Here is a 22,428-nt window from a genome sequence, read left to right on the forward strand (position 1 = left end):
CCTGACTACTACAGCTGAGAAACGTTTTGAAGAGTGACTGTTCTGACCAAGCCTTCGTAAGAGCATGAAGTAAACTCCTTGTCCCGACAAAAATCCCTCTTATTAGTTTACAGTGAATTCTGCTCATTCACATCCAGAAAAGTCTTTCAAGGGAGGATTTACAGTCACTGTCTTTATCTGGCTTGGAGAGCTGATAGGCCGATATCTGCAAAACTTGGCAGAGTCTCAGAGAGTCACGAATCAAGTGTCTCCTGCAAACTCCACTCCCCTTTCACTCCTCTATTATTTCCTCTGGGAGGGGCCACTCGTCATCTACCTGTCTCCTTACTCCCCAGTCAACCCCTGTTCTTTAGCTGTTCCCTTAGTCTGGCAACTCTGTGCATGCACACACTGGGAACAGGCTCCAGCTGTTCGTCTGCCTCACTGATGTCTGACTCTGAAGGCAGCTGATAACTGGCATATGTCTCTGGCCCCCTCTCTGCCTCTGACATAGAGCCCTCATCAGAGCCTTCCCTAGACTCCAGGACTGGCCCATGTTCCTCCCCAACCTCCTTACTGTCCGAATCTGCTGTCAGCTCCGCTGGTCACTTGGCAGGCCACAACAGTTCCTTTAAAATGTGAGGAAGTGCCTTCTGAACCCCCTGCTCAAAGCATGGAGATACCATGCTCCTCTGTGGTTCATAGCAACAGAAGTATCCTACATGTGTTATAATATGCATGTTCTGATGACATGGATAAGCCTTTAAAATACCCATGTTAAGCCTTCAAGAAGACATTTTGTGTTTGGAAGAGTCCAACCTCTTGAAATTACCTCTTCAGTGCTCCTTAGTAGCTGTTCTGACTTTAGTTTGCTGGTTGTTCTCTGAAAGATAAAATAAATCCTTTAACCTGGCATTTATTTATTTTTTGCTTTGAATTAGAGTTGGTATTTCCAATCCAAAGTTAGAACACAATAGTAGAAGCCTTCAAAGTTACCTGCTTTTCGTTGAGTCTTTTACACATTTTATGTGGATAATTATGCTCTGTAAAGATTATCGTTATACGCAAATTGGATACACAGATGTTTTCAACCATGTATAAATTGCAGACACACAAGTTAGAGTCAGAATTTGTGATGAACCCAGATGTTGGGTCTGTCTGTCATTAGGTTTGTAACAGCCTGTAATGAAGAGCCACGGTGGCGCAGTGGTTAGAGTGCAGTACTGCAGGCGACTTCTGCTGATCATTGGTTGTCACCATTCTGGCAGACCGAATCTCATCAGCTCAAGATTGACTCAGTCTTCCATCCTTCTGAGGTGGGTAAAAAGAGGACCTAGATTGTTGGGGGCAATATGCTAACTCTGTAAACTGCTTAGAGAGGTCTGTAAAAGCACTGTGAAGCGGTATATAAGTCTAAGTGCTATTGCTATTGCTAATTAAAGAACCAAGTAACTTTTGCTTTGTGATCACAGTCTTACATGACTTCCCTAGAAGTCAATATTTGCCTCTTATATATAAGACTTGGGCTATTTTTTCTATAACTGTTCCAATATTCTCTTGAATAGGAAGAAAGCAAGAATGTATTGTGGGTGTTTTTGTTTCTGGGTGTTTTGTGTGTGTGTGTGTGTGTGTGTGTGTATGTGTGTGTGTGAAAGAGAGCATAAAAATGGAACCAAAGTGGAGAATGATTAAATTCTAATGTTTGTAAACTATTCTTATTCCTATAACTCCCAACAGCCTTGCCTAGAATGAATGACAAATGCTGAAATTAAAATCAGCATAATCAGGCAGCTGGATAGAGCTAGACAAAACTAAACAGAGCCTTTAGCCTTAGAATTTTGAGGCCAAATTAAATCCAAATTTTATGCACATCTACTATATTAATCAGCATCCTTAACTCCTTAGCTGCCTCTAAGCATACAGTGTCTTTGTTCAGAATAATCTCTATCAAAATGAAATGAAGTAGGTTTGCAGGTTTGCCTAATAGTACATTAGATATCAATTTAACAATGACTGCACATGATTGCCGATCTTTCTGGGGAGCAAACATAAGGTGGCTGAAAAAGAGAGGTCATTTCCTACCTATCAGACTTCAAGCATTCAGTCCAATTTCCATTAGAAAAGAGTTAGATGTGCTTGATAGGATGCAAAAACTAACCCATCCCAAGTCTTATTGACTTACTGGACAGCATCAGAACTTTACAGGTTTGAAATAATTCCCTTTTCTCTTTTTCCATACAATTGTTGGGTCAGTGGCAAGAGATTCGTTTTCCATTTAATAGGTGATTGAATAAAAATTAATATGATAGTTGCCCTTTCAATGTTCATGCTCTCTTTCTAACTTATAGAATATATAGTCATCTCCTAAGCTTCCTTCTTGTTTTTTTAAAACATGGAATCCACAGGAAATTCTGAATGAATTGGCTGAAGCTTTCTGTTATATCAAATGAAGCTCAGTATTATGCCATATTTTATAATTGGATCCTTGTTGAGTTATAAATTTATATGCAAGCAGCTCCATGTGGATAGATTGTGGGTAGCATGTGGTATGTAGATAATATGTACAGAGTGTTGATAGCATTTAATTGGGCATTTTTCATATATCATGAAAGAAAATCTACTAAAGTATTTGTGGGCATTTTTCTGGATTCAGAGCATGTTCACCCATAATAACCTTTTTTTCCCACCTTTGCATGCAGGAGTGATATTTCAATCTGTCCCCAGTCTTATCTGCTTGAACCTCTGCACATTTAGCATTTACAGAAAGAAATAGTGGAAATGTTCCCAAAGTCATTTATGTCCTGTGAAAGTTAAAGGGGATGGACTGGATTTTCACTCTGTATATTCATTTAATTATGGTGATACTGCATGCTTAGATGTAAAGGGGCTCACACCATTGTCAAATCTAGAGGAATATAGGCTGAATTGATGAATATCTTAGAATATAATAACTTTGATTTAACTTCACATAAAGTACAGGTATATTTTAGCATTTTAACATCATCTCTTCCTTGTCCCTATTTTGAATCTTTATCTTCAGGAGAAAAATCCTATTTTAAGTGAATTTAAATAGCATGATTTTGATGTTTACCTCTTCATCTTTCCTTCATGTCTGAAAGGTTTTATATATATAGGCTGGCCTGGCTTGGAGGGTTTCTACTCCTGACTTTTGGGAATTCTATCCAATCAAATTTTATTTAGTTGGGAAATTCAGTCATGTTGCTGCTGTTGTTGGAGAAATAGACTGATTTATCTGAACCCACAACATAAATATTTTTTGTCTGATCTGATACCCTCTAAGATAAATTATTGTAAATTTAGGCCATCATTCAAAAGAAATATGTCAGAGTTAAAAGGTTGTAGAAAATGTACCAAACCCATCTGGACAAGATTCAGCAGACCACCTGCATTTAAAAGACAAAGGTCACTCTTCTGAAGACAGCAAAGTCTACATTTTGGACAGAGAGCACCACTGGTTTGAAAGAGGGGTCAAATAGACCATTTATGTCAAAACTGAACAGCTCTCTCTCAACAGAGGGGAGGGGAGGACTTACAACACCATCTATTTCCAGTCTACAACACAGTCCTTTCAGCAGTTCTGAGAAGGCTCCACACCCATTTGCACTACTCTGTGACCCTGAGGACACAGATAAACCTCCAGATGGCTTCAACGACTCTCTCGCAAATGACCAGCTATCTGCAAGGAATATAAATCGTTCCATTCCCCACCATCCAGTTGCAGTTGGAGAAGCTTCTTGGATGAGAAGCAAAATGCCTTAAAAAACAAAACAAAAATAAAACTCCAGTGGGTTCTTGCAAAAACACTTTTGGGTTTTGCAACTAAGGCATGACTGTAGGAAATATTAATCCTTCCTTTCCTGTTTTCTTTTTGTGGACTATGGAAGCTCTTCCCCTTCTATTTCGTCCTATGAAAAAAAATGTTCAAGTGATATATACATCTTAAAGACTCAGAAGTCGCTATCATCCAAGTGGGACATTTATCTCCAGGAATTATGATACCTTTTTCTTTGAGAAGTCCCTTCCATGGAGATATGGAATGAGAATTGTTGGAGGGAGAAACCAAGAGTGAAAGCTGAGGACTTTCTCTTCACCTCACTGCCCAAACTTCTCTTTTGAGCTGTGATTTTAAAAAAAGCCCATCTCCAGTTTTCTAAATGATCACTTTTGTAACAATCCCTTCCCAACTTAAATTTCTTTGGCACTAGCTGTATCAGATATGACAAGTTACCAGTGATGCGGATAGGTCAGTACCGGGTCCCATAAAATTATTCTTTCTATTTTATTCATCAGATACAGGTAGTCCTTGACTTATGACCACAACTGACCACAACATTTCTGTTGCTAAGCAAGACAGTTAAGTAAATGTTACCCCATTTTATGACCTTTCTTGCACAGTTGTTAAGTGAATCACTGCAGTTGTTAAGGTTAGCAACATGGGTGTTAAGTGAACCTGGCTTCCCCATTGACTTTGCTTGTCAGAAAGTCTCAAAAGATCACATGACCCCGGGGCACTGCGACTGTCATAAATATGAGTCAGGCCAAGCGGCTGAATTTGGTCATGTGACCATGGGGATACTGCAACAGTTTAAGTTTGTGAAAAATGGTCATAATTCACTTTTTTTCAGTGCCATTGGAACTTCAAACAGCCACTAAATGGACAGTTGTAAGCAGAGGTGGTATTCAGCAGGTTCTGACCAGTTCTGGAGAACCAGTAGCAGTAATTTCGAGTAGTTCAGAGAACTGGTAAATACTACCTCTGATTGGCCCCGCTCCCATCTATGCTCTGCCTCCCGAATCCCAGCTGATCAGGAGGAAATGGGAATTTTGCAGTAACCTTACCAGGAGTGGGAAGGGAATGGAGATTTTACAGTATCCTTCCCCTGCCACACCCACAAAGCCACGCCCACCAAGCCTCGCCCACCAAGCCATGCCACGCCCACAGAACTGGTAATAAAAAAAATTGAATCCCACCACTGGTTGTAAGTTAAGGGCTACCTGTATTGAGTTTGATCTTAACTATACTAAAGTAGCTTCATATACTTGGAGTAAGTACAACGTTATTCAGATTAGTAGAAGAAATACCATGGATCCGTTTATGGAAAGCAAGGGAACAATTCCAGTCATATTTTAAAATCTATTATTACGGTGCATATGACTTTGTTTTTAATTTTTCAAAAGTGTTGATAATTAAACCCATTGCTCTTCTTTCATGTAATATCGAAGTGGGACTTTTTCTATTAAAGTTTCTATCATTGTGACTGAAAAAGTCAAAGTTCCTTTCGCTAGAGGGGTGGCTATATAAATTTGTTTAATCAAATAAAAATAAATAAAATGAAACAGTAAGGCGAAACCCATGACAGTGCAAAATCTGTGTTTTCCTTAAAACATTATAAAAATGATTCTCATGAGCAAACCACAGAAGCCATGAAAGTTAGCAATCGGTTTTTCTTTTTGCTTTTTTTTTTTTTTTTTACTAGGCTTGTCTATATCAACTATACAAAGTCTGTAGGCAATTGTCTGTACAGGATTTTTCTTCTTAAATAAATGAAAACCTGCAGTTTATGAAAAGTTGTCCAGTGAATTTCAGAACGCAGGTTGGGTCTGTTTAATAGTAATTAGAGTCTCTTTCTCTGTGGGACAGTTCTTGGCCCCGAAAAATGTTCCCGGCATCACGTATCAATTAAGTAAAAGTATGGTTAATGTAAGCAAAGCCAGCATGCAAATGTTGCACGAAGAGAGAGAGAGGGGGGAGAGGGGGAACAAAATAAGACTGCGGAACACAGGAATATGAAAAACAAAAATGGAATTCCCTTCAACATCTGGCTGACACGACCATCATTGCAATGAAAAGGAAGCAGCATTCCAATTATTTGGTCAGTCTTCATCCTTATTCACGTTCTTTTTTTCACTGTTGTCTTGATGTCCAAAGCCCTTATCTCTTTGCAATTAAAATAAAGCAAAATTAAACAGTTGCAGCAAAGTATGGTTCTGTTCATTTTCTCAGCGCGTCAGGGTTTATTTCAAAATATTTTATATATTTATATATTTGTAAATGATACAAATAAAAATGGTCAATCCACCTGTACGGGACCATTGTTCATCTTTCAGAATTGTAAAACTTGCTTCTGTTGAACTGCTTGCCAATGTCTCTTCTCTTTCTCTCTCCCTTCTTCTTCTTTTTTTGCTGTCCTCTCTGGTTCATCATTTGTCTAGGGGTGTTTGGGCTCTACACAAGCAAAGCCATTGCAGTTTCCTCTGGTACAGACTTAAAGTGCAAATTAAAAACAAAAAGAAAACAAAAACCATTTGGCTTGTAGGAGCTGGAGATGGTTTAAGGTTCAAAGATTTCTGCCTTCTATCTGTCAGATAGTTCTTTCGCAGGTTGCTGTCAGAAGAATTTTTGTTAGGTCCTCGGGTGAATCTGCAAGAACAAACCAAAAAAGAAAGGATTATGCTCAGCCCAATGAAAAGCACCTTGATTCTTCAATTTGGTGGATGGAAGCAGACCTTTTCCCAAAGCTGCATAGCCAAGGTAAAAGTAGCCAAGACAGTGTGTTCAAAATCAGACCAGAGAGAAGTGGAAAATGTCAGAGTATGAATGTTCATAGACTGGAATAAACATGGTAACAGGTCAGCCAATGAGGACTGTTTGGAAATCGAAACATAGTATTTGTTTGTCTGGCGCCATAAGAGACAGTTTGGAGTCTGGGCATGGCTTAGACTTGCTGAACTGTATATAAGAGTTGGTTTGGCCTCTTTAACTTTGCAGCTTCTGTACAATATATGCCCTCTGTATCTCTACTCTGTAATGACTTGCTTCTATGAATATTGCTTCTGTGTTCCTGATTTTGTATGCTGACTTCTGCTGTATGGTATTGTATATAAAGAAGTTTCTTATGTAATTAAATCCTGCAAAAATGTGTGCTGGCTGGATGTGCTACACAAATCATGACAGAAAATTAGGGGAACCAATGCAAGGACTTCTCTCTCCAGATGGTCTGATTCACGTGGAGAGAAGCTGTGGGGGACTAGTGACTTCTTTGCAGGACCATTCAGCCTTAAGGTATTGTGCTTCCGTGGTCATTTCTCTGTTGCTTGCTGGATATAACATCTGGCAGTCAAAATTTTCTTTGTGGCTGCTGTTGGATTACCAACCTGCGGAAGGTATTCGTCTGCCATCTCCTGCCCTGCCTTTATTTCTACACACAGGGACCACCCTTTGAACTTCCTTTGCTTTCAGATGCAAACATTGAATTTGATATCGAACATAAACTATCCATTCTGGCCCCTGAAATTCTGGTTGTATGAATGAGGCAAAAACACTCAGCAGTCATCAACATTTGCTGCAGATTGGGTTAAGATTTGGCCAAGCTAGAAGAGTTTGGCTTCAGGGAATACATCTTTGTTTTTTGGGGTTCCTTTAAAAAATCCTAGTGAGTCGTTCAGTTTGCAATTTTCTAAAACTACCTCTGGGAAATAGAAGTCTGAAAATAGTCAGAATGGTTCTTTGTAAGGGAGGGGGGAAAAGGTTGCACATCATTATATGTGTCAGTACCCACTCTTGCACCTTGTCATGCTGAAATCAACTAAGGTAGTCAGTCATTTAAGAGAGAAAGGGGGGGGGGAGCTAACATTTGTACAAAAGGTCAGGAACATTTTCTAGAGTAGCAGAAATACATGAGAACTTTGTCAGGGAGGCCTGTTAGTGCTTTCACAGAGATTTTAATTGAGTTGAGAAAAATGGCAGCAAATCTTAGAGAGGTTAGGCTGCTTCCCCTCTCCCTATTCTTAAATGGGGAAGGTGGCAAGTTTTAACAGTAAGATTTTGATTGACTGATTGATCAATTTATGTATTTATTATCTATTCCTTCTGACTCCCAATAATTCTGGGTGGGATGCCTTATTGGGTATTCATAGGAAATCTCACAAATGTAGCCTTATTGCCAATTTCTAACAATGCTTTAATTTCATCTATCCATCTAATCATCTAATCATCTATTCATCTATCCATCTATTCATCTATCCATCCATCCATCCATCCATCCATCCATCTATCCATCTATCCATCTATCCATCTATCCATCTATCCATCTATCCATCTATCCATCTACCCATCTATGCATCTATCCATCCATCCATCTATTGATCTATTGATCATCTATCTATCTATCTATCTATCTATCTATCTATCTATCTATCTATCTATCTATCATCTATCATCTATCTATCTAAGCTCCCTTGTGGATGTTGTAGTATTATGATGCCATCATTAACAAAATTTTATGATAGCCCTGTGAAAAAATTGCCAGTCACTTGAAAAAGTTACAATTCCCTGCTTTATAACTCTGTTTTATGACTTTATGCAAATTTCATCCAGATCTGAGGAAAAACCCAGCCACAAGATGAGTTTTTAAAGCAGTTTCAGTGGTAGTGTTTTGCAGTAAAAAAACAAAACAAAACAAATGGTCTTGTGGCATCTGAAGACTAACAATGTAATTATCAGATATGTTTGGTGTATCACAATCCAATTTATCAGAGGCATAGAATATAGTCCTGGGAATGGAACATATACATGCAAAGAGAGAATGAGAGCGAGAGCGAGAGCGAGAGCGAGAGAGAAAGAGAAAGAGAGAGAAAGAGAGAGCACATAGCTCTTGCTGGAGAGAGAGGAAAGGAAAAGAGACAATTGCTTTAGAAGCAACTAAACATAAACCTGAATTCTGCTGTGATACAAATTTATATTGAATATCTGCTTAGCTTACATACTCTAATAAGAAATCTTGGATTTATCAAAACCATAAGAAATATATTCACTTTGCTTGATTTATTTTTCTTCTGCTAATCAGTGGAACAATGAAGATGCATCCCATTTGTCTTTCATTTTTTAAAAAAGGCAACTGGACTGTTTTTTCTTTGAGGAGGAAGAAGAAAATATTTCACTTCTTAGCCAATAAGCTTCATCAGTTGTGATGGCAGGATAGTACTGACAGTAGATACTGGGTGGTAGAGGGATGGACAGATAGGTTCTGATAGGATGATGGAGACGGGTGGGTGGGTGTTAGAAGGATTGTATTTATTTTTTAGTCATCTGGTTGTTAGCACTCTTTGAGATTTGTTGAGGCCACTTGAAGGTTTATTTGTGCCCTCAGGGCAGTGGTGAAATTCAGTTTTTTTAACTACTGGTTCTGTGGGCATGGCTTGGTGGGTGTGGTGTAGCTTGGTAGGTGTGGTGTGGCTTGGTGGGTGTGGTTTAGTGGGCGTGGCAGGGGGAAGGATACTGCAAAATCTCCATTTCCACCCCACTCTGGGGCTAGCCAGAGGTGGCATTTGCTGGTTCTCCGAACTACTTAAAATTTCCACTACCGGTTCTCCAGTACCTGTCAGAACCTGCTGGATTTTACCCCTGCCTCAGGGCCACCTAAATTAAGGTGCAATTGGTTATGGAATCTTCTTGGAATTGTGGCAAGGGCTGCATTATAAACTGGAGATAGGTGGCATCTTAGCCCCCTCCCCCCAATTGAGGAAGGCTTTTAATTCTAACATAGATGGATTATTGTACCCCTCTTTCAAACTAATGCTCCTCTCTATCCATAATGACTCTCAACTCAAAAAGTGGAGTCTACAAAATGTAGAGTTTACAATGCAGCCTTTGCAGGAGTTCCACAACCAATTTCACCCTAATCCAGGTGACCCTGAAGACACAGATAAACCCCCAAGAAGCCTCAACAGTTCTCAGAATAAGCGAACGACCAGCTGACTGCAAAGAAATACAATCCTTCCACAAACACATACCACCATCCTATCAGAACCTATCCTTCCATCTTCCTACCATCCAGTCTCAACTGACCAGTGGTGGGTCCCTATTGGTTTGGACTGGTTCAGCCGAACCGGTAGTGGTTTGGAGGCCTAGGTCCTGGAACCTGCAGTGACCCAGGCCTGCCATTCCCGCAAACCAGTTCTCCATATTGTTTTTCACTTCTGCACATGCACAGAATAATTTTCATTGCACTGAGCATGCATATTCAGCACACCCACGAGTGAACCTATCCTTCCCTCTCCCTGCCATCAGAACTGATGAAGCTCTTGGATGAGAAGTAAAATGTTTTCTTATTCTTCCTCCAAAGGGTGAGGGTGGGGGCAGTCTAGTTGCCTTTGGAAGAAAAAAACACCTTTGAGACAGCTATGACCTGATGACTGAGAATCTCCACAGATACATTTCATTTCATTTAATTTCACCAGAAAACTCTTTCTCCTTCCCCAGCTGCATCCATTGTCTCTTTGCCCAGTACCTTCCCCACTGTGTTCATGAATCATTTGCTGCTATGGCAGTCACAGGCACAAAGTGTATGGAGGAGTGGTGGGTTCTGGATCCCGTTGCAACTGGTACAGTTGCAACGGGGCCCGGTGTGCACCACATGAATGTGTGCAGCGTGCACATGTGTACTTACCTCTTGCGACGCCTCTGCGAGCCTACACAATGCTCCAGCTGCTCGGCGGAGTGTCGTGCAGGTGCCCTGCGCTCCATGCACGTGTGTGGAAGTGCCGAAAAGCGCAAATACAGGTAAGGACTCGGGTGGGTTTGCGGGCCCTCCAGAGCACCATACCGGAAAGGTACCCAATGCTCCAGACAGGCACCGGTACACCCGTACCAGGGCGTACTGCCTGCAACCCACCACTGGTATGGAGGTACATTCACATCAGTCCTGGATATTAAATACAATTTGGGAGATTGACCAGGTAGATGGATCTGACAGTGCCAACTGTCAATTCTTATTATGGTCTGTAGCAAAATTGATGAGTCTCAGAAGGATTCTTCTTCTTCTTCTTCTTCTTCTTCTTCTTCTTCTTCTTCTTCTTCTTCTTCTTCTTCTTCTTCTTCTTCTTCTTCTTCTTCTTCTTCTTCTTCTTCTTCTTCTTCTTCTTCTTCTAAAATGCTGCCTTTTACCAGGAGTTTCCTTAGAAATAAATTCTAGTTGAAGAAGGTACACATTATACTGATTTTTGAACAAGTTCAAAGTATTTGTTGACTACTTTTCAATGCCAAATAAGTTCCTATTCTGGGTCAATTATGCACTTTCTCCTCTATTGTCTTCATGTGTTCTTCTTGCTAAGTTCCTATCCCATTTACGTTATATAGACTGGGATGAATGGGGAAGGGAGGAAGAATTAGCATTCCACATTATCCCACTGTATCTCTCTTCCCTGGTTTTGAGCTGGCTTTTCCCTTTCTCATCCTCTAGCTTAGTTGTGCTTATTGTTTGTCCTTCAGATTTTTATCCACGGAGTTTAAATGGGTTTATTTATTTATTTATTTTATTTTTCAAAATTTATAGCCCGCCCCCTCTCCCCGAAGGGACTCGGGGCGGTGTACAGGCATCTCATTAAAAACAGGTACAAAAGATAAATACCCTTAATATATTCCCTTAAAAGCGAATTAAACCTAAATTCAACTGTACAGAATAATAAAAGTTAAAATCAACTAAAACGCATACCCCTAAAAATTTAAAAATACAGACTTGAGGGACTAAAATTGGTATTAGGCCAGGCCAGCTAAATTGAACAGGTGGGTTTTAAGCTTCTTACGGAAGGAGCGGAGGTCGGTGGTAGTTCTGATATCCGGGGGGGGAGGTCATTCCAGAGGGTTGGGCCCATCACAGAGAAGGCCCTACTCCTGGGCGTCGCCCGCTGGCATTGCCTAGTGGAGGGCACCCGGAGGAGTCCCTCCCTGTGAGAGCGAATCGGCTGAAGGGATGTGTGGGATTCTTATATGTGGATTTCCTTTCATCTTATTTTCTCAGCCACAACCTATAAGGTAGGCTGGGCCGAGAGACAGTGACTTTCTGATAGTCAACCAGTGGGCCTCCATGATTGAGAATGCTTTTGAGTTTTCATCTCCTCATTCTTAGTCCAATGCGAGCTGCATGATGGAGAAATCCACCGTCCACTAAGAAAATGAGCACTTTTTCTACTGAAGAGATGAATCCTTTTATTTCGCTCATCAGGTGGAGACTGAACATGAGATTTCAACCACTAACAATAATTTTACAAATCAAGACGAAACAGATCAATGATGTCAATATTGCTTAACACTCAGCATGCCTTAGCTGTGATGGTTATGTATTGGTGCTCACTTAATCACCATGTCATTTCTCATTGTGTGCTTAACTGAGTGCCATGTCATTTAGAAGTGAAAATGGATCCACTTAGTTTGGTAAGCCAGTTTGGACAGATGGCAAATATATGAGGAAAATTCAGAGGAGGAGAAAACATGGCCGTTTTCACTACAGGGTTTCATGCCTGTCTAGGCAAGTCCCTTGTTTTCCTAAGAAATGTGGGATAGAGTGGTAACTCCTTCCCCAGGCAGTAGGTGGCTTCCTGTGCAGTTCTATGGAAGAAAACAACACAGATATTGGAGGAGGGGAGATTGACGGTGAAACGGCATCTGAGCAGAGGCAGAAAAATTGGTTTTACATTTCAGTTTGCTCCTTCTAAGCACAAAGGCCTGAACTTTGACATCAGACACTTGTAGTACACCTTGTTCTCCTGAAATGCTCAAAGTAACTGAAGGGATGTTTTGTACTCATTCAGCTTTTGATGACAAAAGTGAGCTCTAAATAGCTCGTCTTTTGTTGGAAGGAAATTAAATAGGTCAACAAGTGACTCAATGCTGGTGCTGGAACAGGGTTTCTGCTGCCCAGAATGTTTTCTTAGATGACTTCTGATTTTTGTTAATTTCAGTAAGTGAAGGGGAGCGTTTTGCTTGACCCAGGAGGCCTAGGACATCAAAGATTAGTAAGGAAGATCACCAGGCTAGCAGCTATTAAAAGAATACTTCATTTTCGTTATGAAATAATTGAGGATGTTTTCAAGAAGGAAGTAGAAGAAGGAAAGATTGGAGAAGGGAAAACATTAAATGTTTCCTCAGGAATTGATAGGACACCAATCCACTCAGTGGTGGGATTCAATTTTTTTTACTACAGGTTCTGTGGGCATGGCTTGGTGGGCATGGTTTGGCTTGGTGTGCGTGGCAAGGGAAGGATACTGTATAATCTCCATTCCCTCCCCATTCCAGGGGAAGGTTACTGTAAAATCTCAATTTCCTCTTGATCATCTGTTACTTAAGAGGCAGAGAATTGATGGGGGTGGGACCAGTCATAAGTGGTATTTACCAGTTCTCCAAACTACTCAAACTTTCTGCTACCGGTTCTCCAGAACTGGTCAGAACCTGCTGAATACCACCTCTGAATCCACTCTAAAGGTATCATTTCAGTTTTTCAGGAACTTCAACGGGGAGGAGGAAAACTAATGCATGAATCCCAAACTTTTAGCCAACATCAGGGATTCCCCCTTTTTATTCACTGCAGCAGGAATGATGTTTTTTTGAAGTGAGGGCTGCTATTGGCCTTTGAGTAGAATGCAGGAGACTATACTCGCAATTTGGGCAAAGAAGTTGCTGGGAGCGGATCATAAATGGTATTTGATTTAATGATAATGTAATTAAATGAAACTGATTAAAAAGAAGTCGTAGAATCAGCTTCGCACATATTCAATATTTTCTCCCTTCTGTCACATTAAAAAGTATAATTCAGGAGCCACATTTGGCAGGGCTCTGGGGTAAGGGTTGCAGGTTGCACTTCCCTGTTTTAAATAAATGAAGGTGCACATATGCCAAACAGGATGTAGGGGCAATCTGGCATGGTTTTTCTTTTCTTGTAATGAAAGGACCCCAAATTAAAATTGCAATTGCATGCCGTAACAATGATTACCATGCCCCCACTGAGAAATCCTACAGAGGCTGGGAAAGTAATGGGAGAGATGACATAAACAATGAAGAGACTGCAGGTTATCTCAGTGGCAGCTTATCTCTTAAGTAGCAACTCAGCCCAGGTGGCAAGGAACCTGGGAAGAAGCATTTCCAATCATTCAGAGGCTCTACCTGAATGAACTCACGAGGGTTGGAAATTCCTCTTGCCCTTTCTAAGACTTTGCATTTACCCCAAGGCTGGCATTAAAAAGACCCTCCTGAAATCAAGGTAGTTCTTGCTTCCCTGATGCTGCCTTGTTGAGCGGGGGCTTTCAGGATGCAGGATTAAAAATCACTGTCAAAATGGTCTCCGACCCAAACTGCATGCAGGTAATACATATTTTTATTTTGCTCTTCTTCCTAAAGAAAGTCTAGAATGGTTGTTCAATAAATCATCTTCAACAAAAGAAGTAAGTAAAGCAATCCAGTCAACGTAAAGGGGCACAATTTGAGACCTGGGTCTGGCTGTGGCTTCTACAAGCCTGAATAGAGCTCCCAACTCCCAAAGGTGAACTGAGTTTATAAGGTGACTGAAGAGAAATTGTGAAATATATGGCTGAGGACTAACTGTAATAGCTATATTTAACTACTTGTACCAAATTTAGCAGCATTCCTTGCACCTTTGGCATTTAGTCAAGCTGTCCACATGACCATGGAGACATCTTCAGACAGCGCTGGCTCTTTGGCTTTGAAACAGAGATGAGCACTGGCCCCCTAGAGTTGGGAATGACTAGCATATATGTGTGAGGGGAACCTTTATCTTTACTTTTACCAAATGTAAACATAAATTAAATTAAATATAGTGCTTCACCAATTTCCCTGGTGCTACTCACTTGCTGTCAGGTCCACCATCCTGTCCTGCCATTCTGCTGGATGGTGGGGAGGAAGACCTGCTGGCATTTTTCTCATGCTTTTGCTGTAATCACTTGGGAATTAGGGAGGGGGATTGTCTTCGAGATGGAGTAGACTCCCTCCCAGCTGGTTGTAGCTTGGTTTCAAGGCCGCTGTTCCCTGAGAGTGAACTGTTATCAGCCTAGCACCTCAGCATTCTCAAAACAACCAGCGTCACATTGGCTGCCAGTGGTCTGGTCAGGGGGATTAAGTTTGGGGAAATAGAAGAATTGCTTTCTGCTTTACACGGGATTTCTCAGATTTCACCTTGCTTTCCTGCAACCATTTTCTCTCAGTAAAAGTTCTTTTGATTCAATTGAATGGATTCAAGAGTCATGCTTTCCTGAGGGGCCAGCTGGGACAGGCCCTTACTCTTGTTTTCCCTAGTCCTGTTCATACCAGGTAATACAATCCCCCATCATAATACTCAATGCCACCTGAGGGTCCAAGTCATTTCTGAATATATCCTATTGTATGTCTTTCTAAAGACACCTGTTGTGTTGACTCAATCACTATATGTCCTTGACTGAGATATTACTTCCTAATTTCACCCCATTAAGTTATCCTCACAAATGGCTGCCACAAATGGCAATTTCTGCAATATATTCAGTCAGTCAAAATATTGAAATCAGGGGTGATTTGCTGTTGGTGTTACTGCCGGTTCGGTTTGCTCGCGCGCCCGACACACGTTGCTTGCACATGCGCAGTTGCCTGTAGATTGTTCTGCGGATGCGCAGAACATTATAAAATGTCTAAAAACATGCCAGCAATGGCATGGGCGACTGGTAAACTGGTTCGGGGGCATGGCCAGTCTGCTGTCCCTACCAGTTTGGCAACCCAGTACCAATTTCCACTACCAGTTCACCCAAACTGGTGCGAACCAGTAGCAACCCACACCTGATTGAAATGCATAGATTACTTTAAACAAAGTTATGAAAATGAAGTCCTGCCAAGAAAGATTAAATAAAAGAAAATACAGGACATGGTGGGGTAGAGGTGTTACTCTATTTTGAAACATTTAGGAAGTTATCTTGGGAATTTAATTGAAATGAAATCCGATAATCCATACACAGTGGAATAAGCCATATATTTGAATATTAACAAAGCTTCCGAATGCCTAAAAAAGAAATTGAGATGTTAGGTATTAATCTATAGCTAGTGAGAAGCAGAAAATATGCAAAGAGAGTGAAGGGAACCTTATATGTAGATTACCGTATGCAACACGGATGGACTGAAAATGTATATGAAAAATGTTCTTCTGCAGTGCTACAAACTGTCCTCTAAAAGCTATATGATTCTTCATGCTTGAATAGTGATTTGCATTGGAAAGAAGTTGAAGAAAGTCTATATTAGGTGAACATACCATGTCTACTTAAAAAAGAAAAGAAAAGAAAAATATATGGTTTAATCTAGAGATTCTCACTCTGAGACTCAAGACTTCTGACATGAGGGGAAAAACCATAGTTTTAAGACATAATCACATTTTTAATATTCATACATTTCTCCTTTTATTGAGACTTATTGTTCAGAATGTTTTCTGAAATGTTCTGAACAAATCAGAAGCCACATTAGCACAGAATGCATAGAAAGATGGTCTTGTTCTCATATCTTGCTTAACTGGGTCAAAAATGGATTAGCATGTCAAAAGAATTCTCTAACCATAACTCTTATGTGGCGTCTAACTCAGAGGAGTATAGTTTTCACTCCCAACAACCCAAATTAGTCACTCTGTATCGTGAAAACTTATAATAACTAGCTGTCCTTTTCCAGTTCCCTATTACAAGATAAAGCCCTAGAGTTGCACTGTGAAAATTGGTTTCTCAAGGAATTCTTTTTTAAAGGTACGGTAAAGGTTCCCCTCGCACATACAGTATGTGCTAGTCATTCCCAACTCTAGGGGGCTCATCTCCATTTCAAAGCCGAAGAGCCAGAGTTGTCCGAAGACATAATGTGGCCGGCATGACTAAATGCCAAAGCTGCATGGAACGCTGTTACCTTTCCACCAAAGGTGGTTCATATTCTTCTACTTGCATTTTTAAATGCTTTCGAACTGCTAGGTTGGCAGAAACTGGGACAAGTAATGGGAGCTCACTCCATTATGTGGCAGTAGGGATTCGAACTGCGGAACTGCCGACCTTTCTGATCCACAAGCTCAGCGTCTTAGCCACTGAGCCACTGCACCCCTTAAAAAATTCTCTTTTAGGTTTTGCCCTATATATATGATGTGTGTGTATATGGCAAACATGGCAAGTTAGGGTCCTAGGAGAGGAAGATTCTATAGATCCTACCATGCAAAGAGAACCAATGCATTGTTCTTCTTCTTCTTTAGAAAATAGAGAATAACATGTGTTTTAATTCCATTTCTGAAAGTGTTCCAAATCAGGCCACTTTGGATCTTACCCAAAATCATGTTGCACCCAAATCCATGATGTTTGGAGTAAAAGCTCCCCAACATGTTCTCATAGTCCTGATTTCTGTCCCTGACTAAGCATGGAACATCTGAGAAAGCCAGAAAAGAAAATGCTCTAATAAAAAAGCAGGGAAAGAAGGAACACATGGCTGCTATTCCCATTTTGCACCAATATTATTGCAACCGCATTAACAGATTAACAGACTTGGAAGGGACCTTGCAGATCATCTAGTCCACTCCCCCACTCAAACAGGAGACCCTACACCATTTGTGACAGATGGCAGTCCAGTCTCTTCTTGAAAACGTCCAGTGATAAAGCTCCCACGACTTCTGGAGGTAAGTTGTACCACTAATTAAGTATTCTAAGTATCAGGAAATTTCTCCTTATTTCCAGGTTGAATCTCTCCTTGTTCAGTTTCTATCCATTATTCCTTGTCTGACCTTCAGGTGCTTTGGAAAATAGCTTGACCCCTTCCTCTCTGTGGCAGCCCCTCAAGTATTGGAACACTGCTATCATGTCTCCCCTAGTCCTAGACTTGCCATACCCTGTTCCTGCAACTGTTCATCATATGTTTATCCTCCACTCTCCTAATCATCTTGGTTGATCTTCCCTGCATTCTTTCTAGAGCTTCAACATCTTTTTTATAGTGTGGTGACCAAAACTGGATGCAGTATTCTAGGTATGGTCTTACTAAGGCTTTATAGAGTACCTCACTTGATCTTGATTGTATCCCTGTTAATGCAACTTATTATTGAATTGGCTTTTTTTGGCTGCTTCCATATACTGTTGACTCATATTTAATTGGTTGTCCACTAAGACTCCAAGATCCCTCTAACAGTTACTGCTATTAAGCCTGATTTCACCCAGTCTATATGTGTACTTTTAGTTTTTCCTTTCTAAGTGTAAGACTTTACTTTTCTGTACATTGAATTTCATTTTGTTAGATAGGGCCCAGTGTTCAAGTCTGTCAAGATCCGAGAGGTGGGGCTTGACATTGCTACAACACAACATGCAATCTTGGGGCTCTAGGATTGCTGTTGATATCTCTGTTGCTGGCTGATTCTTTTAGGATCTAAACCATTCTGAAGGAATGGTGATAGAGAAGGGCATGTCCTGCTGATCTCAGGGGCAACGCAAAGCCTCTGATTGATCCAGGGAAAGCTCTTTTTGCCAGCTACAAGAGAAGCAGCCAAAATGGCTGCAGAAGGTTGGGACAAGCCCCTGAAATGGAAGCAGTACAGGAGACACAGTGTGTCGAAATGGTGAGAAAAATCTTTATTATTAAAGAAGAGAAAACCCCAAACACTTAAAGTTAAAATAAAATTGAAGACAGAAGAAAGCAAGTGGCAAATTTACCCTGGTTTAAAACTATTGTGTTATTTTTTCCACTTTAATTTTTTTTTCTTTTCTGGATGGACTTTTTACAAATGCTTCTTACTTTTAAACTGGACTGGTCTTTTTTTCCACTTCTTCATCTATACTTTTCCCATTTTTTGTATTTGTGGATTAAAAGCCTCTTTCCTTGCAAGGCTCAGCCGGATCCTAATCTTTAAACAATTTTTTTCCTCTTCCTGATCGGAGTTAGAAAAGAGAGGCAAAAACAGAGGGAAAGATGTAACACTGCCATCTAGAGGCTAGAGGTATGGCAACATTTGATATTACAAAGCTATTTGGCTTTGTTTACTGAAAGGGAAACACTTTGTTTATACATGTATTTCTTTGAAGGAAAGAGAAAGTTTGACGTGAAAAACTTCACTGAATTTGTTTGAAATCTAGCAAAAGCCTTGGATGTTTTAGTGGCAGTGTTTATAACTTGGAAAAATGGCGCAATATGAAGAAGAAAAGGAACTAACATTACAAAAAAATATGATAGAAATTCAAAAAGTCTTAATAATCACAGAGAGAATTGAAAAGAGACTTGAAATTATAGATCAAAATACAAAAAGTATGGAGGAAGAGTGAGAATACTTATAAAACAACGATGTAATTTGAGGACAGAGTTCAAAAAATTACAGAGACATATGAAAGTGATAAGAAAATTGTTGACACTGACAGCAAATCGAGTGCGGAGAGAAATGATAAGTGTGAAATATGGAAAGATGAACTGGAACTCTATCTCAGATGTCAAAACATAGATGAAGAAAGGGGAAAAATTTGCCAGAAACAATGAGTGTAATTTCGGCAGAAGCACCAGTGATAACAAAAGTCAAGCTGATGAAAGGAACAGATGGAGGGTTTCGGATTCTTATAAGATATCCAATGAACAACAAGTTGTCAAGAGAAGTCCACACAAGACTTATCAAGAAAAGACTTAGAATACAGATTCTACAAATGGCAAGAGATATTGGACTGCACTATTTCTGGAAGGATACAGGATGATGAAATGAAATGTCGCAATAAAATTTAGCTAAATGTAGTTAAACTTTGAGTACTATGTATAAGATAAAGTAATAATAGCTATAGTCAAATAAATGATCAATAATGATAATACAGCATTTATATATACTAGATTGATAATATGAAATTTTATACAAACTGTAAGTGAGGATGATGGAGATGACGTTGAAAAGCCTTTTCTATAAAAGATAAATAATTCTATATAGAATAGAATATAAAGATGTAATATCATTGGATGATTTCAGGATGATGTAATAAAATGCCATAATATAAACTTACTTCAAATTTAATATGCCTCATATAAAAAGAATGTAATAATAGCAATGCTTAATGGATGTTTAACAATTATAACAATTTGTATACATGTATATTATGATGATACTAGTAATGGAAAAAACATGGAATTGAAAATTATTAGAGAATGTTATTAATGCTAAAATAATAGAATGATTTAGAATAGGATATAAAAAATTCTTTATTATTGGATATATTGAAGATGATATAATGAATCATTATAATATAAATGGATACATATTTAGAATACCTTGTTTAAAATGGAGAAACAATAGTGATAATCAAACAAATGAAGTATAATAATGTATACAAAGATATTTGATTGACAATATGTGATTTTTGATAAAGCTCAAGTGATGACTACGGAAAGGACACAGAAAGACCTTGTAACCAGTCGACACACTGTGTGCAGTTGAAGAGGGTTTTATGTTATATGTTTTGTGTGTTTTGTTTGTTTGAAAATAAAAATTTTATTAAAAAAAAAAGTCTGTCAAGATCCATCTGGATCTTGAGCCTATCATCTAGGATGTTGGCTATTTCTGCATCTGCAAATTTGGTAAGTTTCCCTTCTATTCTGCAAATTTGATAAGTTCCCCTTCTAATTCCCCCATCTAAGTTGTTGAGGAAGATATTGAAGAGTACTGGGCCTAAGAAAAACACTTGTGGTACCCCACAGCTTACTTCCCTCCATGTAGACGTAGTACCATTAAGGACTTACTCATTGAGTACAGTTTGTCAGCCAGTTACAAAGTCATCTGGTGGTAATGCTATCTATCCCATTTTTTTCTACCTTATCAAGAAGTAGGTTGTGGTCTACCATATTTTGCTACGAGAGTGGCCTCACAATCAGGAGGCTGTGAATTTGATCCTAGGTAGCAGCAGATATTTCTCTCTCTGCTATGAATTCTGTGTAAGCGACAGGAAGGGTGTCTGGCTAGTAAATGCTCAGCTCCACTCAACTCTACCCTGTTGCAAGGTTTTTCAGGATCATTAAAAGAAAAGATATGTATTTTACTATGTGAACTTACAGTGTTTTAACATCCAGTGATAAGGAAAGCATCAACTTACTCTGGTGGTCTTGACTTTATTGCCAGTTGCACACATCCACCCTGAATTGTCAGGTAATGTCTTGCATTCCTCACCCTCTAGGCAGGGCTCCATCTCACACCACCATTTCCCGATGACTATTGAGGCTGAAAGAGAATGGACAAAGCGTTTGTGAATCAACCTTGCTGCCTCCATCAGTTTCCTTTCCCCCATCAAGAAGAGGCTTCCCAAATGAACAGAGCTCATTCAGTCCTGCATCAAATCCATATCCTTTCGTGAAGATTGAGTGCCAGTCTGGGTTGCTCCAGACTGATGATAGGTCATCAGTCCCCAAATGGGATATAAAAAAGAAGGTGTAAATGAGAACGTCAGATGAGCCAGAGGGTGGCAAAGGAACAAAATCCATTCTGAGTGAAAAAGAAGGGATATGATAGCTCTTTGATCAAGCAATGCAATTCAGTTCAGAGAACACCATGTATATGGATCACATCACTTTGTAAACAGATTTATGTTTAGCTTATGTACCTTACTGCTGTGAGAAACATCCTGTAGAACATGAAAAATATCTTCCCCAGGCTCCCATCAATTCAGGAGATCTTTTTTTATTCAGGTGAAGATCCCTTGCAAGCGTTCTACAAGGAGCATCCAAGGAGCTTTTACAGAGTGAAAAGTTTGTCTGCTGAGGATGTTATAACGCTTGGTGAAGAGGTGAAATGAGCTACATGAGATGACCTCTTGGGGGAGATAAACATATGTGCCTCCTCGGGTCGTTTGATATCTGCCTTGATTCCGTAAATAACACCTTCCAAACTACCAGGTGCCTTGATACGCTAACCAGTGTTACAGAAGACATGCATTGTACAAAAAAAAATCGGTTGAAAATTGTATTATTCTATTGCAATGTTTCAGAATATGAAAACTCGCACTCTGATATTACCATATGCAATTCTGGGAGCAATTGAAATATGATACCATGGTATGAAAACTATGATACAATTTACAGCTTTTGGGGGGAACTAGATTCATTCTTTGCCAGTATGCTAGTTTATTTTTATCAAATGAAAAGGGGTGTGTGTGTGTGTGTGTGTGTGTGTGTGTGTTGTATTGTAAGAAATTGTTTCAAAATTGCTTGTACAGGGGATGGTACATTGGCCTAAAACTAACAGAGAACCATTTAACTCCCAATAAAGAAATCCTGGTTCTTCACACATTTAGTTGATACACTGATGGCTACCAGAGTCCTCTATAGAAGTTCCTGCATAACCTGCTCAGGGATGGGTTTCAGCATGCACAGAAGCAAAAAAACCCAAGATGGTGGCACCGTAGAACTGGTTCGAGGTCATGACAGGCCGAGTTATTACCTACTCGTCCGAACCAATCCGAATCAGTAGGAACCCACCTCTCAACCTGCTGCTCCTAATGCAAGGACAATGTCATCTTCAACCTGCGTGTAGCCCACTGTGCAAACAACGTCCACCCTGCACTCCATTTTTTCATGGAGTTCCATATCAAAAATACTGCTTTGGCTGCCAAGAGTGGTGTAGCTCAGACTATCTGCTGGGCAGCATCTCATGAAAGGCAAGG

General features: G+C 39.9%; 1 protein-coding gene across 4 annotated transcripts in view; it reads right to left on the reverse strand.

Annotated features, from left to right (window-relative positions):
• Positions 1–22,428, reverse strand: part of TAFA1 (TAFA chemokine like family member 1) — a 528,735-nt gene that overhangs the window by 31,579 nt on the left and 474,728 nt on the right. For 2 of the 4 annotated variants that reach the window (XM_081934047.1, XM_081934045.1), the window contains exons 4-5: positions 20,866–20,990; positions 5,298–6,421 (exon numbers count right to left, since the gene is read on the reverse strand). In XM_081934047.1, coding sequence (XP_081790173.1) covers positions 6,404–6,421; positions 20,866–20,990 — 143 coding nt within the window. In that variant the 3' untranslated portion in view covers positions 5,298–6,403. Of the gene's footprint in view, positions 1–5,297; positions 6,422–17,095; positions 17,195–20,865; positions 20,991–22,428 lie in introns of those variants that run through there. The other 2 variants (XR_014173677.1, XM_081934046.1) reach the window with 2 other exon arrangements.

The sequence above is a fragment of the Natrix helvetica genome (genome assembly GCF_964273705.1).
Source record: "Natrix helvetica genome assembly, chromosome: 1".
In the NCBI taxonomy this organism is placed as follows: Eukaryota; Metazoa; Chordata; class Lepidosauria; order Squamata; family Natricidae; genus Natrix; species Natrix helvetica.